Raw genomic sequence first — 15,994 nt, 5'->3', positions numbered from 1 at the left:
AGTGAAGCTGAGTGTAAGGTTTTCCCCAGGCAGCAAGAAAACAAGTTAAAAATAATACCTCAGAAAAACACGTAAAGGAAAGCACTGAATTTTTTTTTAGCTCAGTTCAGTGATCTGGTTTATAATATAGTTCAGAAAACTGTTTTATCATCACAACCATAGGAACACACAGTCATAGCACAGAACCAGAAAGGGACCCAACTGATGTCCAGAACTTTATACCGCATTTACCACAACCACATTGTACACAACTCATATCAGACTGACCTCTAAAGCTGATACCAAAACCACAGACTATGAATGCAGGAATTTCTTCTCATGCTCCTGCTCTGATGTATTTGTATTCAGTAGAGGCCCTAGGTGTAAGGCTGACTAAATACATGCTAAAATACGCACAGTGTGGTAGAGTTATTCAAGCATGAGCTTCTTATAGTGACTGACTCTCCCACATTGAGTACTGCATGTAGTTAATATCTATATGCAGCTGAAAAAAACTGCTGTGTGAGAAAATTGATTAGCCTTCTGAAGACATTGACTTCTATGATCCCTGCTTCAAACGTGAAAATGCGATACAGTATTGTCTGACAGCTGATTTCTGGAGGAAAAAAGCATAGAAGGAAAAACAGAGTAGTACAGACAATCAATGTGTAAAAATGACAGGAATGACATTACTGCATTAAGCAAAGCGAGTGCCATTAGGAAAGAACGATAAAATAACTTACTTAAAATGAAGAACAAATACTGGGAGAAAAAATCATGAGCATGTATGCATCTTTTTCATACACCAGCTGTCCAACTGTTGGGAGGGGTGGGGGAGAACCTACTGACACAGAACTGCAAACTGCTGAAAAGAACAAATGCTCTTTTATGTTTAACTAATGCAGTGATAACAAGCAGTGCTGAGGGCCTCTTCCAGTTTTGATAGTTGGATGCACTGAATGCGTTTTTCTCCTCAGTTATTGATTGCACTGGACTTTTCTTGGTCTCCCTTGCTGAGAAACATACAAGCAATAACAACAGTGGGAAAGAAGAACGTTTTTTCACTTAGAACTTCAGAAGGCACTTTAATAGAGAAGACTCCCATTCATGCCTATATCAAGTAAGATATTAATGAAAGCAGCTCAGTTACTTGCCTGTTGACGGCTAGTGAGCTTGCCTACACCACTGAGTATCATTTGTAATTAGTTTTCATGAATATACAACACAGCTATTTTAGCACCAAAGACTGCTTAGCAATTCTGCCTTACTTTAATGTGAAGCATTCTTGCCTTTTTTGAGCATCACATATTAGAAATGAATTTCATACCAATTCTTACTATGTATGATGAGAAAAGAAAGAATAACACACTTGAAATTCCATGAAGGATATCAGAATAAGAACTTCAAGAAGCTATCTCCAAGTTGAAGCTCAATTAAGCTGCATTAGCTTGAATATTAAAAAGTTAGAGGCATGGCATCTTATGTTTTCATGGATCTGTATTGAGAAGCCACGAATTCTGAACCTTTACAACATTTCACAATACTTTTTAGCCGTATTTATTTCTGTTACAGATAGGAAATTAAGAGCTAGACCACGTAACATGTTTATCAAGAGGACATAGCTTTAAGTGAGGCCTGAAGAGTCTACACTAGGATTTTGAGTTTGCAGATTTTTATACTTGTTTCACTTCAGTTTTCAAACTTAAAGGAAGTCTTGCATCAGTGTGTCAGGCTTTATCTGTAGTGCTTGGTTCTCCTGTAATGCAAATAAATAGTACTATCTAGCACTAATAAAGACGAAGACAGCAAAATAATAACCTTTATATTAATTACCAGTCCTATAATAAGTATATTCACCAACAACGTCTTGACTGTCTTCCCTGTCTTCCCAATATTTAACTACCCATAAACTTGCAATATTCCTCACCACACCACATTATTTGTTTTACCAAGCACAATATTATTAAATGCATCTTCAGGTAGTCAGGATATCAGGAGCTATGAAAATGAAAACTGTACCAGATTTGGGAGGCTTAAACCTGGAGAGCACAAGAAACTTTAATGTGTCTTGTACAAGGAAAAATAGAACAGCACCCTTCTGATCCCATGAACAGATAAGAACCAGTATTGGTAACATCAGATTAAAATGCACCCTCCCAGGTCATACACCTACAGCCAAGATGCAACAGGCTGCCTCTTAAATCCAGTCCGACATGCTTCAGCAGTACCAGATTACGGCCATTAAGGTGTGTAAGTAAGACAGAACATCCTGCTTCTAGGATGAAAAGCCAGCATGACCAAGCCAGAAGAGATCAACTAGGGAGTATCTGACACCGTTGGATTTCGCCCAAGGCCTGCTACAGCGAAACAGATTTGTACAACCACCAGATTGGCAAAATACAGCATAAATCCAGACAGGCTGCACTACGTACATCCATCAAGGAACATAAAGTAAACAACTCTTTTAGAAGATAACAATAATTCAATCTTGCAGAATCAAAAGACTTATGGCATGATTTAAAACGAGCTTAGTAGTAGAATATTTCATACTGATAGTATGAAATCTCATTGCTAGGCCTTCAATCAAGCACAAAAAATACCTATGACTCCATCTGTAGCTGACTCAGTAGCTAACAAGAAAGCTTTTAATCTCAACCTAATGCCCACTAAAAGCTGTTGATTTCAGAATGCACAGTTGCAACAAAAGTTCTCAGTGCCAAATAGAGAAACATTATTTGTGTCCTGCAAGAGCAACAAAAGAACTGCTAGCAATCTAGCATAGAGCAAAAGCAGAAACAAGGGCATAGAAGCTGGAAGGAAAAGACAGTTAAACATAACTGTTATGCAACTACTTTTTAATTTACCAAAAATCTATGATGAATCTCAGAAGACAGTGAAAGTAAATTCCAACCAGGTCCTCATAAACCCTATTTTTCTAAGCTCATGTTTGCTCTGTTCTAAGTGAGGCTTTAGCTTTTGGCACAGCTGATTAGAAAAACTGATCAGCACTGCTTGTGTAGGATGGGCAAAAACCTTCATGCTAGATATTAGTTGATTTAAATAGCAGAACAAGCTACAAATTCTTGCATGACTGGCCACCGAGTAGATACAGGGACCAAGCAGGAGAAAATAATTTATTCTGAAGGACAGAAAAAAATCTGACAAACAGAACACTAACTGGAAGACATGAGCAAATCTCCTTTTGTTTATGTAAATTGCACTGAAGTATCACGAAGGGGGTGGTACAGAGGTGGCTGACAGCATTAATTTTTAGGCTGAGTAGATCATCTATTTTACTGTATTACATAAGGTTGGGTTCCAAAGCACGTTAAAGTCAACAGACTTCATTTACTTCAGTCTTGCAACATGACCCAGAATTTACATGGCATGACTGCTTGCTTTGTAAGCACAGGGTCTGAAAAACTTGCAGTTTGCAGATGACATCTCCCTTGCCAGAGCTGAACCATACTGACAAATTAGATGACTCTGTGGATTACATCCCTTCTGCTGCAGAAGTTATCCTTGGTCTTACCTGCACATTTTCTTCTGTAACTTGAATTTCAGCAGTGTAAATATAATCAATAAGTATCCTTAGGGTCCAGCCATCAACTTCCTTTATTCGAATTCTCTTTGCTCGGCTTTCACTCATCTCACCTACAAATACATTGTGATTGTTAAGTACATTAGGCAGAGACACAGGACAAATTCAACAGTTTAACAGTAATGACTCCTGACGACAGCAGAAATTTGTGTGTGTGATCAGTTGTAGTAATAAAGACATTTAAATAAGAATTGAATTTCTTTCCTCCCTCCCTCCAAACAGAAAGGAAGATTTTGTTGTTCCCATCACGTGAACGCTACACGGGTTAATGCTTTTAATGCAGACGATCCATTTTCACCCATTTACAGCATCAATAAAATATTACCATTATACCTAAATAAGACTATTCAAATGCATACAAAAATGTTCTGCTAGCAAACCAACCTATCACACACTCTTGATTTTTTTTAACTTCTTAATCTAAGGAACAAGCCTAATGCAGTCTGGAGTCACTGAATTTTAAAAAAGAAAAGAAAATCTATCCCCACAGAAGGCTTAATATATGTATTTCTTTGCTTGCCTGCTTATTATTCCCTTCACAATTTCACTTCTGCTTCAGTTCTAACAGTCAAAACTCTAACTAAGTTAAAAGGTATGCATGAAAAAACTTGCTGGACCTCATTTTGTGGAGGCTGACACGCTGGCCATATGCCACAACTGATCTTCATAGAAAGTCCTGCAAAACAGCTTCCACTTCCTAATATCTGATAGAATCATAGAATCTTTTGGGTCTGAAAGGACTCTAAAAGGTCATCCAGTCCGACTCCCCTGCAATGAACAGGGATACCTACAGCTAATACCTACAGCCTACAGATAATGCTCTCAAAATGCAATATTATGTTTGTATCTGAAATCATTGTCTCAAGATAAATTTTGAAGAAAAGACTGCATTACTCCCCAGTGACCAACCACACGTCTGGATGTCTGAGACCTGTAACCCTTTTCACACAGTAGCGTGAAACGTGAAGCACACTGGGTATAGACATGAAAGTTTCACCTTGGAAAAGTACATCATGATCTCTGGATACATACATCTGCAATTCTTCTATATCAGATATACTTTTTCTTCCCCTATTATCCAGAGAAAAGGGTATTGAGAGGTAGGAAATTTAACCCACACAGTAATAAAAGGAGACAAGACACGGAAGTGAACCAGTAGATGTTTAACATTGCTGACATCTCCTTATTGAAGTACACACATTTTTGTTGTTTGTTATCCTGTGGTCTTCTAGGAACAACAACAAATAGTGCACGCAGCTCATCACTGAGAATTTCATTACTGTTATTCACGCCTTCATTTTATTTTCTTTAAGCTGAATACTAAGGAATGCATTTTAAAATCAACTCTTCGGTTGATAGGAAGCATATAGGATCACTTATAGAAATGCATTTCTGCTTAATGGCAGCACTTAACATTAGAGTTCTGGAAAGCACTGGTGAGGAACCACATGAAAGAACAAAATTCAGCTCCCATCGAACTTCCTTTTCTGCTGCTCTTCTGAAACATTTCCGTATACCTGTGAAGGATCACTGCAGTGTATTCTTTGCAGAGTCCTCTATTTGAAGTTTAAGCTACTTTTTTTGACACAGATTAAACCTATTGATCTTCAGAGCTTGCAAGCAGCAAGTCACTTATTATGCAAGCTGCTGTGGAGGTGGTCCTTTGGGAAAACTGTATGTAGGCGAGCAGAGTTTGATATTCTGCAAGCATATTAGTTTTGTTTTCAGATTTTGTGTCAAGGCTTCTAAAGCCATGGATAGGCATCTTCTCTATTTAATTACAGAGTTCAGCATCCACAGAGGGGGAAAAAAATTCTTTCATGCCAGAAGGCCATGCAGTGTTCCTATGATGCTGGACCAGCCTTCTCATGATGCAGGTCGTTTTGTTTAACAGGTCATACACAGATAACCACTGACCCACTTGCTGGGCATTCTTAGTTTAGAATGCAACCTTCTTAAGAACTCATGTCATGGGCAGCTGCACCACAACATCCTCACAGAGCTGTCAATGACACAGAAAGGGAAATAGTGGGCTGGTCAATTCTCCTGAACAGGAACAGCAGAGCAAAAACGGAGCTGAAGTTATCAAAAGGCCATCTAAAAAGCCAATATTATACAGCAACATAAGGAACGCGTGCGTTTGCTTGCTTTGCTCTTCTTGTTTTGTTTTCTTTTTCAATAGAATTTTACAACTGGAGAATAAAGCAAGTAATTGCCTAAGGATAACTGCTGTGGCAGAACAGAAAACAAATGCAGGCCACCCTTGTCTCAAGTCAAGGCTATAGGGCCGCTGAAGTGCTCCTTCACTGATGTTTTATAATCTTCTCCTCTAACCATTTAAGCATATTTAATTTAGGATTACAACCAATATTTCTGAAGAATTCACAGAAAAAAAGTATTCCTTGTAACACAGTACAAGACATTTAATCTTTATTCCCCTCTGGTCTTTCTTACAAGATCACTGTTACTAACTTATTCAGTTGTGTAACTTTAAAAGACATTAACTCTTTCTTTTTGGGTATTTAATAAGACTACTTCTGTCATTGCAAGCACAAACTGGAAGGAAACAAGAATCAGAAATCTTGATTGCAGCTAATGCTGTACCTTGCCCTGCGCTGCTGTGATTACCTAATGACTCAGAAAAAGATGGAAGCAACCTGCAAACGTGTGCCTAGAGTGAAGCTTCTAGTTTTTAGTCAAGAGCGAGTAACCCTGCAGCTGTTTAAACTATCAAACTTATTTGAACTTGCAGATCACTGCATTAGAATACAATTCCCCCTGAGAAGTATCAACTCCAGAATTCACAGAGATAATTATCATGAACTATGGGATTGTGTTTGTGGAAAATAGCTAAAAGACACTGACAACACACTTGGTCTTTGCTAAGCACAGCATATAATGGTAATATTTTGAAGCCAAACCCGATTTCTACTTAAATTCCCATCCATTTGGTTCACCAACTACACAAACAGTGCCATAGATGCATGGGTTAACAAGTTCTCACTCTTTCCTCAGATGAGTGTTCCCAGCTCCCATGTCACAGGGGCTCAATGCAGACCTACCTTTGAAAACCTAAAACAAGCAAAACTTCTCAAGAGGGAGCAAAGGAAGGGAAAAATTGTGGTTTCAGTGATTTCATTCAGAGAACCATTGCATTTGCGCTCCTAAGGGAGAATAAACTTCTCTATAGAAAGGGCAGTCAGTGGCAAGCAGAAGTGCCTTAACCAGGCTTTTGTATGCCACAGAAAGGATCATATAGAACCACACCCTGAGTAAAGAGTATTTTCCATGTGAGAGCCAGTAAAAAATGATCTTTAACACAGAACTGATTTCTTCATTACTTAGGTGATGAACTACAGAAACAGTTGTTCTAACTTTCCACTTCAGAGAAAGTACAAAAGTTAAGAAGCAATGTGTGTCAGTCACCTGGAATGTTTGTAACAACCACAGATGCAAATCTGAATTACTCGAAGAACTGTTATTAAATGGAAACTCTTTAAAGCATTTGTTTCTGCTAGTAGTGACTCCTCTTTTAGCTTTGATTATATCATAGTATATGTGCATAACATCAAGACTGTATAACCAAGATGTTATAATCACAATATAATTGTGTATAATCAATAGATATCAAGATGTTATAATTGCAATATAATCAAAAGAGTAAGGCAAAGCAAACAAGGATCACAAAAGAGAATAAGTAGAAGAGCTTACCCTTGGGTTGAGCTCACTAGAAGATACCAAAAGAGGGGATCTCCAGAAGAGATCCTTCCCCTCTGGTAGCCAGCTCTTAAATAGGTCCAGGAGGGGTGCAGCCCCTCCTGGCAGCACAGGTGAATTGCCTTCAGCTGAGCTCCTCTGGCTGACTCATGGCTCACCTCAGGTGATCAATCACAGGTTCAGGCCGTGACTCAGCAGTTCCCATACAAAGACTATACTGAACTACAGACTTCTTTAGTTTCATTGAAGTGCTTGCTAATAATCATCTGCTTCCCAGTACACAACAGTATGTCAAATTACATTGTTCTTCCAGCTGCATGCAATGAGAATTATTAAAACTTCTTTTTGCTTGCAGACTGGCATGCCAAGAGCCATATATTTTTTTCTTCCTACTTTTGAGCCTGAAGTAAAACATTACAGAGAATTCTCTTAATTTCAAGCAGTCAACATTAAGAACCGAAGCAGCACAAGATTTTAAAAGGAACAGATAAAACTTCAGAAATTAATTTTAACATGCATTTAATAGCATTCTCACTTTGACACCGAATTCCACATTTCAGTGTCATTTATAACCATCGTGAAATTAAACCCACAGAACAGCAATTCAGCTGTAGGGCACTATGAATCTGACTAAGCCTTGCAAGCCTTCTGGCATTCCTGGAGCAACTTGGCCAGGACAGAGCAAGCAGAGGCAGAATCAAGCCTGCTCTGAAAAGTTGTGGCAATGATGCAGAGCACATCTGTCACAAAGAATTATCCTGAGAGTACTGAAACATGCACTGCAGCTACAGGCTGCCAAAGCCTCAGAAAGCTTTCGTATCTATTAACAGCCTAGAACATACAGGGGCTGAAGAATGCAACAGTAGTTGTTAAAGGACATAACTTACTTCAGAATTCACATGAAAGTTATTTTAACCATAATTTGTACGTTACTGCAGCTTTCAGAAGTGTAACCACTCTACTACTCCCAGCTTACTTCGCGTGTAAATTACTGTAAATAATGAATACTTCAAAAAAGTATTTGCAATGCTAGCAGATTAAATTGCCAGCATGTCCTCAGATTGCAAGCAAATTCATCTTTAAAAGCTCCCGCTGTCTTACCTAGAAATTTAAATGAGATCCTAAAAAGCAGAGGTCACACAATGTTGTGAATTACACGGTTGGATTGGATTAGAACACAATAAATGCTGAAACATTTGGTACCTGTAAACATGGCGTGGAAGTAGGGGCTGCAGGCGGCTAGCACAACTCTGTGCGCTGCAATTTCCATGTCTTCAGCCACTATTGTCACATCACACAGCAAGTTTTGACTAGATAGAAAAGTCAGAGAAAGTCATTTCACATATGTGAACCACAGCAGAACAGTATAAAATAACATGTCATTTCTCCTTCTGTGCCCTCAAAACAGGCAGGCTTACAAGGTTGATAAAGCACTGTTTTTCAACACGCTACAAAATGGCAGGGATGTTACTCAGAAGGGATGCAGGGGGTGCTTGGGTATACACAACTTCCCAAAAGTCAAACAACCGAATTGTGATTTCTTTCACAGCTAAGTTTCCTGCACTGAAGAACAGAAATTGACATCAGCCCAATTTTAAAACCTCCTCACTGGAAGGCTGGGCTTCTTCAAATACCTGCAGTGAAATAAAAAATAAAGACTTGGATATACACAGACACTAAAAATAAAATACTGAGTTAAGAAATAAGACTTTACAGATAATACAGAATCCAAAAATTCAGTTGTGATGCTCATATCGGATTTCACTGGAAACTCATACCTACTTAATTGTTGAAAAATCACTAATTATATTTTCTGCTTTCCAAGCATCTATCATATAAACAGTAGCAATCGTTTTTTCCACTCAAGCTAGTTTACAATTTACCACAATTATGTGTTGCTCAATTTTTTATCTTCATTACATCCACCTGCATTCTCAACCTTACCAATTTCCTCCCCCTTCTACTGCAGTAATACAGTACCTCTTTAGAGCCACGCATGGCACAAATGTTTCCAACACAGTTTACAGCTATTAGATATACTGCTTCTGGTTAAATCCACCACAAAGCATTCTCTTCATAATTTAATTTTGCACAATAGAAGGAAAGGAAAACATACAAAACACCAAAAGCCTACATTCTCCCAGCATCTATGTAGCCAAAGTATAGACATCTTTTTCTTTCCTTCCTATTTTAGCAGTCTCTCTGTGTAGAAGTAGCATATAAATGACATAATGCAGAGCCAGGGTAACACATAACAAGGGATGAGGGAGACAGCATGCCTTAACAGCATGTATTGCTTAAGGAAAGAGTTAGAGCTGTGTGTCAATCCGGTTGCCCTTATTCTCAGTATATTTGAAATGCATTTTTTTGTGGTTTTTTGTTTGTTTGTTTGTTTTAAACCACCTTTCCAGAATATATATGGTAATTAGAAGGCAAGCCTTCTGACAGACCCCAGAATAGGGTCACAAAGATAATCAGAGGGCCAGAACACCCTACCTACAAAGAAAGGTTGAGGAAGCTGAGTTTGTTCAGCCTGGGGCAGAGAAGGCTCTGGGGAAACCTCATTGTGGCCTCTGCTGAAGGAAGACTAAAAGAAAACTGGAGAGTGACTCATTACCAGGGAGCACAGAGATAGGACAAAGGGAACAAGGGGGGTAACAGCTTTAAACTGTGAAGGGAGATTTAGATTAGATATTAGGAGGAAATTCTTTACTCAGAGGGTGGCACAGCTGCCCAGAGAAGCTGTGGATGCCTCATCCATCCCTGGAGGTATTGAAGCCCAGATTGGATGGGGCCCTGGGCAGCCCGATCTGGTGGGTGGCAGCCCTGCCCATGAACAGAGATTGGATTTAGATGATTTTTAAGGGCCCTTCCAACAAAACCATTCCATGTTTCTTTCATAATCTGAAACTACAACACAGAGCAGCAACAAAGATTCAGGTAAGCAGTTGCATTTCTGCTCTTACACAGAATGGGAGCTGTCAGCCAAACTGCTCAGATATTCACCTCGGTCTCAAGAAAATACTCTAACTGCTCAGCCTCTGCAATCATGCAATTTCTTTGATCACAGCCTCAAGAAAGCAAGCCTTGTGGAGGCCACACACCATAAACCTTGGCAGCCACAACTAAACTCTGTGGTCACACTGCAACCCCAGCACTGGATTTTTTTTCCCCTTTCAGCTCAGAATCTATAGCAACTACCCAAATCTCTTTAGTGCGTGTAACCCTATAAGATGATGGAAAATACAGTGATAATAGTGGGGTGGCAAAGTCTTTGGCCGCAACAAATGAGGATGAGCCCAAACGCAGCACTCACAGACAGAGAAATGAAGGACAGAACTGCTTACAGTTGGAAGGCCTCAGGGAGGCAGGGATCTCCAGCAAGATAACCTTGCCTTCACTGCCAGCCCTTAAATGAGGTGTGGGAAGGGGTGGATCCTGGCTCCAACCTTCCAGTCACTCAGTGCACTGCATGCACCTGAGCTGGCCCTGCCTTCCCTCCAGGTGCTCAATCACTGGTTCAGACTTAGCATTTCTACTACAGTGTGCCATATGGCTATTATTTTAAAAAACCATGTAATACAAAGTAATCCAGACCAGACCACATCCAGATTAAGCAGAGAATTAGGAGAAGCTTTAGAGCAATCGTTAAATTTATCAAACAAAAACTGACACAACCACAACACAAAGAAAAAAAAAGTTACCAGTTACTACCAATTACCCAGCTTTCTCAGACACTTCTGTTTAATCTGCCAACACTAACAAAAGGTTTTACTCTCAGCTGAACAGAAATATCAAAGCTATCCAAGCCAGAAGCAACAGAATTACATCAACACCAAATTCCAGCTGATTAACTACACAGCACTACATTGACGCAGCAACTTAGTGCAGACCCAATACATCTCTTGCCTGGAACTGCACTAGGCAACTATGCCTTCTGCTGACATACATAAACTGACAAGTTTGTCAAGTATTAGACAAAGAAACAAGCTTACCAACTAACAGTACACTCCTCACAAGCACCCTGTGGCTCCCACAGCAGCACAGCACATTCCACTCACTAACTAACTTTAGAAAAGTTTGCTTTCTGAAGCAATGTTGTAATAGTCTTCTAGTAGAGAGTGACTGAACAAACAGAGCCATGGTGGTATGCCACCTTCATGGATGAAAGGAGAAAATAAGAGACGGAAAAAAAAGTAAGTATAGATTTATGAATCACTACTGTTTACTAACGTGGGCTTACATATAGAGGAAGGTCGTTACCCAGATCTTCAAAGTATCATTTTGAAAGAGTCTCGTCTGTTAGAATGGGAATTTTTAAAAACATAGCTAAGGTCAGATTCCACTGTGATAAAAGCAAATTACAATTAAGAGCAAAGATAGGCACTACAGTTAACTTATTTTTGTGTCAAGAACTAATTAGCTATCCTAATGATCTGACTCACTGCTGAGGTGACGGTGAGTAATGACAAAAATTACCAAGGACAATATTACCCAAGTCTGTCAAAACGTGCAGGTTCAAAAACCCTCTTAGGAACTAACAGAACCAGGCAGCCTGGTGGTAGCCAAAGATGTATTACTTCGTGGACACGAGCATTCCAAACATAACACATTTTAGACACTTCAGCAGACAATTTCTTCACTTCACCTTCTGGAAAGCGTTCCTCTGGCAAACACTGCCTTGTGCTATACTCATAATAAAATCTGAGATGGAAACCACTTTAAGCAGTCAACAAAATGCAGCATTTTTACTTGATGAATGCCAGATCTTCATTGAGAGTAAGAAAGTCTGAAACATACCTGCAATGTAGCTGTTTCTTATCTCAAATTGAAATTATTGCAAAAATTCATGTTTCTAATCTTATCAGCATTTTAAAAGGCGTACTTGGCTTAAACAGTAAACTTTGCTGTAACAACCTTATTAAATAAAGAAATAAAATGGAGGTTTGCACAGCAATGTTTCTGTTCAAACTTCAACTATTTATAAATGTAAGAAAATTGTTCAAACTGCTTCTACAGCAATCCCAGTTTGAGTAACCATGGAAACCAAGTGTATTCTGGAAATAATCCCTGGTCTTCAACAGTGCATTCTGCTGGAAGACCATGTATGTTTTACTTGCAACACAAGGCTCCTTACTGCTCAAACTGCTGTATTCTAAGATCCATTTTGGGAAACTGGTCTTCATCTAAACTCCTGTATAACACACCTTAACATGGTATCAATTGCTGTTGTTTTTATAAGGTAATGCTTCTCCCAGCTTTTAATCTCAATAACAACGGGCTACAGGATTTTTACACACTCCAGTATCACCTATGCTGCAGAAACATTCTATTTAATTTCTCTATTATTGCTGTTAGCTATAAAGCTGAATTATTGTCAGTGATAGTCGAGAGTCCTAACTACCAGAGCTCAGTTATGAGATCTAATTATCAGCTGTCACACATTTCAACACCATCTCACCTCCTCATATGCAGAAAATAAATCAATATGGGTGCTAAAAGCAGCATTAGCACCAGTCCTCCAGTTTTGCTGAAACTGATGGTAGTATCACTCAAGGTCTTACAAAATTTTACCTAAACAGCTTTCAATATTTGATTTGGGAGTTCACAAATTGCTCCCAGTGGGTGTGCAAAAGATACCTAAGAAAAGAAAGAATACCATCAGTTGGTTTTAGATGTTAGACTGGGACCTATGTCTCCAGCTTACTGAAGTATCATTTTTCCAGCTTGCAGACCTCTACAAAAATCAACAGCAGATATATCAAGAGCTTCAGCCTCAATTAGAAAGTCACTTCTAATCTACACAGGATCAACATAAAAGACAGGATCCATAGTGTCTCATTATATACACCCTCCATGCATTTTTCAAGCTCAGAAACCTAGCTGCAATTAACTTAGGAAGAACAGAAACATAGTGCACCCATCACAACTACCATCACTTGACTATTATTCAGCTGTCGCTTCGCTGTATATATAATCTTTCTCATCAGCCACACTTCAGGAATTCTATGTTCCATTTTTAGAACTTCACAAATGTAATTGAAACTAAACCTGTTTTACAGACTCCAGGCAGGTGTATACAGTGAATTAATACCTTCTTAACTCATTCATAACTTTAAAAGCTTTCTTCATGTGCCACGGATTCACTGTAACAGGACAGTGAATTTCAGTGTTATCATCTTTCAGATCCAGAGGCTTCTGATGGCAAAGCTTGGTGCATCTGGAAAAAAGAAAAAAAAAAAAGATTAAAAAAAAAAGTTTTAAAAAAAGTTTTTAAAAAGTGAAAAGGTTAATATTCCTACTCCCTCAGACTATCACTCTGTTTTTGCCACCTTTGTCCTTGAATGGGACTCATGCTTCATTTTATTCTTTACTCCAGACAATTTTGCTCTTCCTTTTACCAACAGTGTATGATAGAAAGGGAAGCAGGTAAGATTGTCTATCTAGTAATAAGCTAGTGACTAACACTAGTAAGGTTTGGAGAAGCATTCAGGGCTAACAATAAGCTCCACTGTAGGAAACACAAACAAATGCCCTAAAATACTTCCAATACATTCTGAAACAAGGACAGAAGCAACGGTCCAGCAACTTCTAGTTTACCACCAGTACAGACTGGCAGAACACATTCCATCAATTTGGTCTCTGACCACTTGCAAAAACAGAGCTGAGCTCTGTGTGGCCACTGGAACCTCGCTTACTGTTTCACACAGCTTCCAGGTCATCTCCTCTGACAGGAAGGCTGCATGATGACTGCTTTAATTCTTCAGGCTTTCCCTAGCAGAATGGTTTTGCTTACCCATTCATTGTACCAAAAAGCAAAAGCGACCAGCCTCTTAGTTCTTCTTACATCCAGGAACAGTACCAAAATTGCAAGAGGAAAAACCTAACAGCTAAATCACTAGCTCTACCTACACTTAACTCTTACTATAAGAGATAGCTAAGTTCTAGATACTAAGTTCCATAGGAAAACAATTATGTTGAACTGTCCAAACAGCAAACACATTTTTCAATCCAAGTCAATGAGTTTGGTGTTTACAATCACAACGCAAGTTACCTCATGAACCTACTTAGAAAATACTTGGCATCAATAACGCATCCACCTGGACTATCGTAACTTTATTCCAAACTGAAAATAAGCAAAATACATTTGGCCACTACAGTCAGTAGCCGTGGGCAACCAACCCTGGTGCATCAGGAGTCTGATTTCAGATAAAAAACTGACTTACCTACTTTGAGCAAGAATCAAACATAGCATATACATTGACACCCAGAATTCCAACTCCCCCTCATCACAGAATCATTTGATTTAGAAGAAATCTTCAAAGGACATCTAGCCCAACTCCCCTGCAACGATGAGGGACACCTACAGGTAGATTAGGTTGCTCACAGCTCCATCCAGCATAATCCTCAATGTCTCCATTCACTACACCCTCAGGCAATCTGTTCCAGTGCTTCACTACACTTGTCATAAAAAAAAAAACATTGTATATTCAACTTGAAATCTCCCCTTTTAGTTTGAAACCATTTCCCCTTGTCCTACCACATCAGATTCTGCCCCTTCCTTCTTATAGCCCTCCTCTTTAGGCTGACAGGCTGCTCTTGGGTCACCTCATAGCCTTCTCTTCCCCAGCCCGAACAGCCCCAGCTCTTTGTCTGTCCTCATAGGGGATGTGTTCCATCCCTGGATCATTTTTGTAGCCCTGGTCTGAACGCAATTCAGCAGGTCCATGCACATCTCTCCTGTATAGAGTCATAAAATCATAGAATGGCCTGGGTTGAGAAGGAACACAATTCTCATCCAGTTCCAACCCCCTGCTATGTGCAGGGTCACCAACCAGCAGCCCAGGCTGCCCAGAGCCACATCCAGCCTGGCCTTGAATGCCTGCAGGGATGGGGCATCCACAGCCTCCTTGGGCAACCTGTTCCAGTGCCTCACCACCCTCTGGGGGAAAAACTTCCTCCTAATATCTAACCTAAATCTCTCCTGTCTCAGTTTAAAACCATTCCCCCTTGTCCTATCACTATCAACCCATGTAAACAGCTGTTCCCCCTTCTGTTCATACAGGAGTACTTGCTCCTTTCAAGTACTGGAAGCCCACAGTGAGGTCTCCCCAGAGCCTTCTCTTCTCCACTACACAATCGCAGTTCTCTCAACCTTTCCTCACAGGAGAGGTGCTCTACTCTCTGATCATCTTAGTGGTCTTCCTCGGAATGCATTCAAAGAGCTCCATGCCCTTCCTGTGCTGGGGTCCCCAGGCCTGAATGCAGTGCTGCAGATGGGGCCTCACAAGAGCCAAGAGCGAATCACCTCCCTCTCCCTGCTGGCCACCCCTCTTCTGATGGAGTCTTCCGGGCTGCAAGCATACACTGCTGGCTCATGTCCAGCTCCTCGTCCACCAGAACCCCCAAGTCCTCCTCCACAGGGCTGCTCTCGAGATCTTCCCCCAGTCTGTATAAATACAGTCTCCACAAAGAATAGCCAACAAAGTAAGGTCCCTCCACGAAACTGAAACCAGTCACCCCTTACTGCACTGTACCTTGGCACAGCAATGCCAAGTTTCTTGCTCAGTCGTGTGGACGATGCAGCTCATGGCCAAAAGGAGCCAAGTCACAAAGCAAAGAGCACGTACACGAGTTGTCGTGCAGAGGGAAAAAACACGCTACCTGGTATAGCCCTTATTTCTGTGACATAAGCAG

At 40.0% G+C, this 15,994-nt stretch overlaps 1 protein-coding gene across 3 annotated transcripts in view; it reads right to left on the bottom strand.

Moving 5' to 3' along the window:
- Nucleotides 1-15,994, bottom strand: part of KLHL2 (kelch like family member 2) — a 62,712-nt gene that overhangs the window by 41,409 nt on the left and 5,309 nt on the right. For 2 of the 3 annotated variants that reach the window (XM_048942361.1, XM_048942360.1), the window contains exons 2-4: nucleotides 13,392-13,517; nucleotides 8,501-8,607; nucleotides 3,512-3,633 (exon numbers count right to left, since the gene is read on the bottom strand). In XM_048942361.1, coding sequence (XP_048798318.1) covers nucleotides 3,512-3,633; nucleotides 8,501-8,607; nucleotides 13,392-13,429 — 267 coding nt within the window. In that variant the 5' untranslated portion in view covers nucleotides 13,430-13,517. Of the gene's footprint in view, nucleotides 1-3,511; nucleotides 3,634-8,500; nucleotides 8,608-10,644; nucleotides 10,734-13,391; nucleotides 13,518-15,994 lie in introns of those variants that run through there. The other variant, XM_048942362.1, reaches the window with a different exon arrangement.

The sequence above is a fragment of the Lagopus muta genome, chromosome 4 (assembly GCF_023343835.1).
Source record: "Lagopus muta isolate bLagMut1 chromosome 4, bLagMut1 primary, whole genome shotgun sequence".
Classification (NCBI taxonomy): Eukaryota; Metazoa; Chordata; class Aves; order Galliformes; family Phasianidae; genus Lagopus; species Lagopus muta.
Note: the sequence above shows the minus strand (reverse complement) of the source record. Positions and strands in the feature narration are given on the sequence as shown.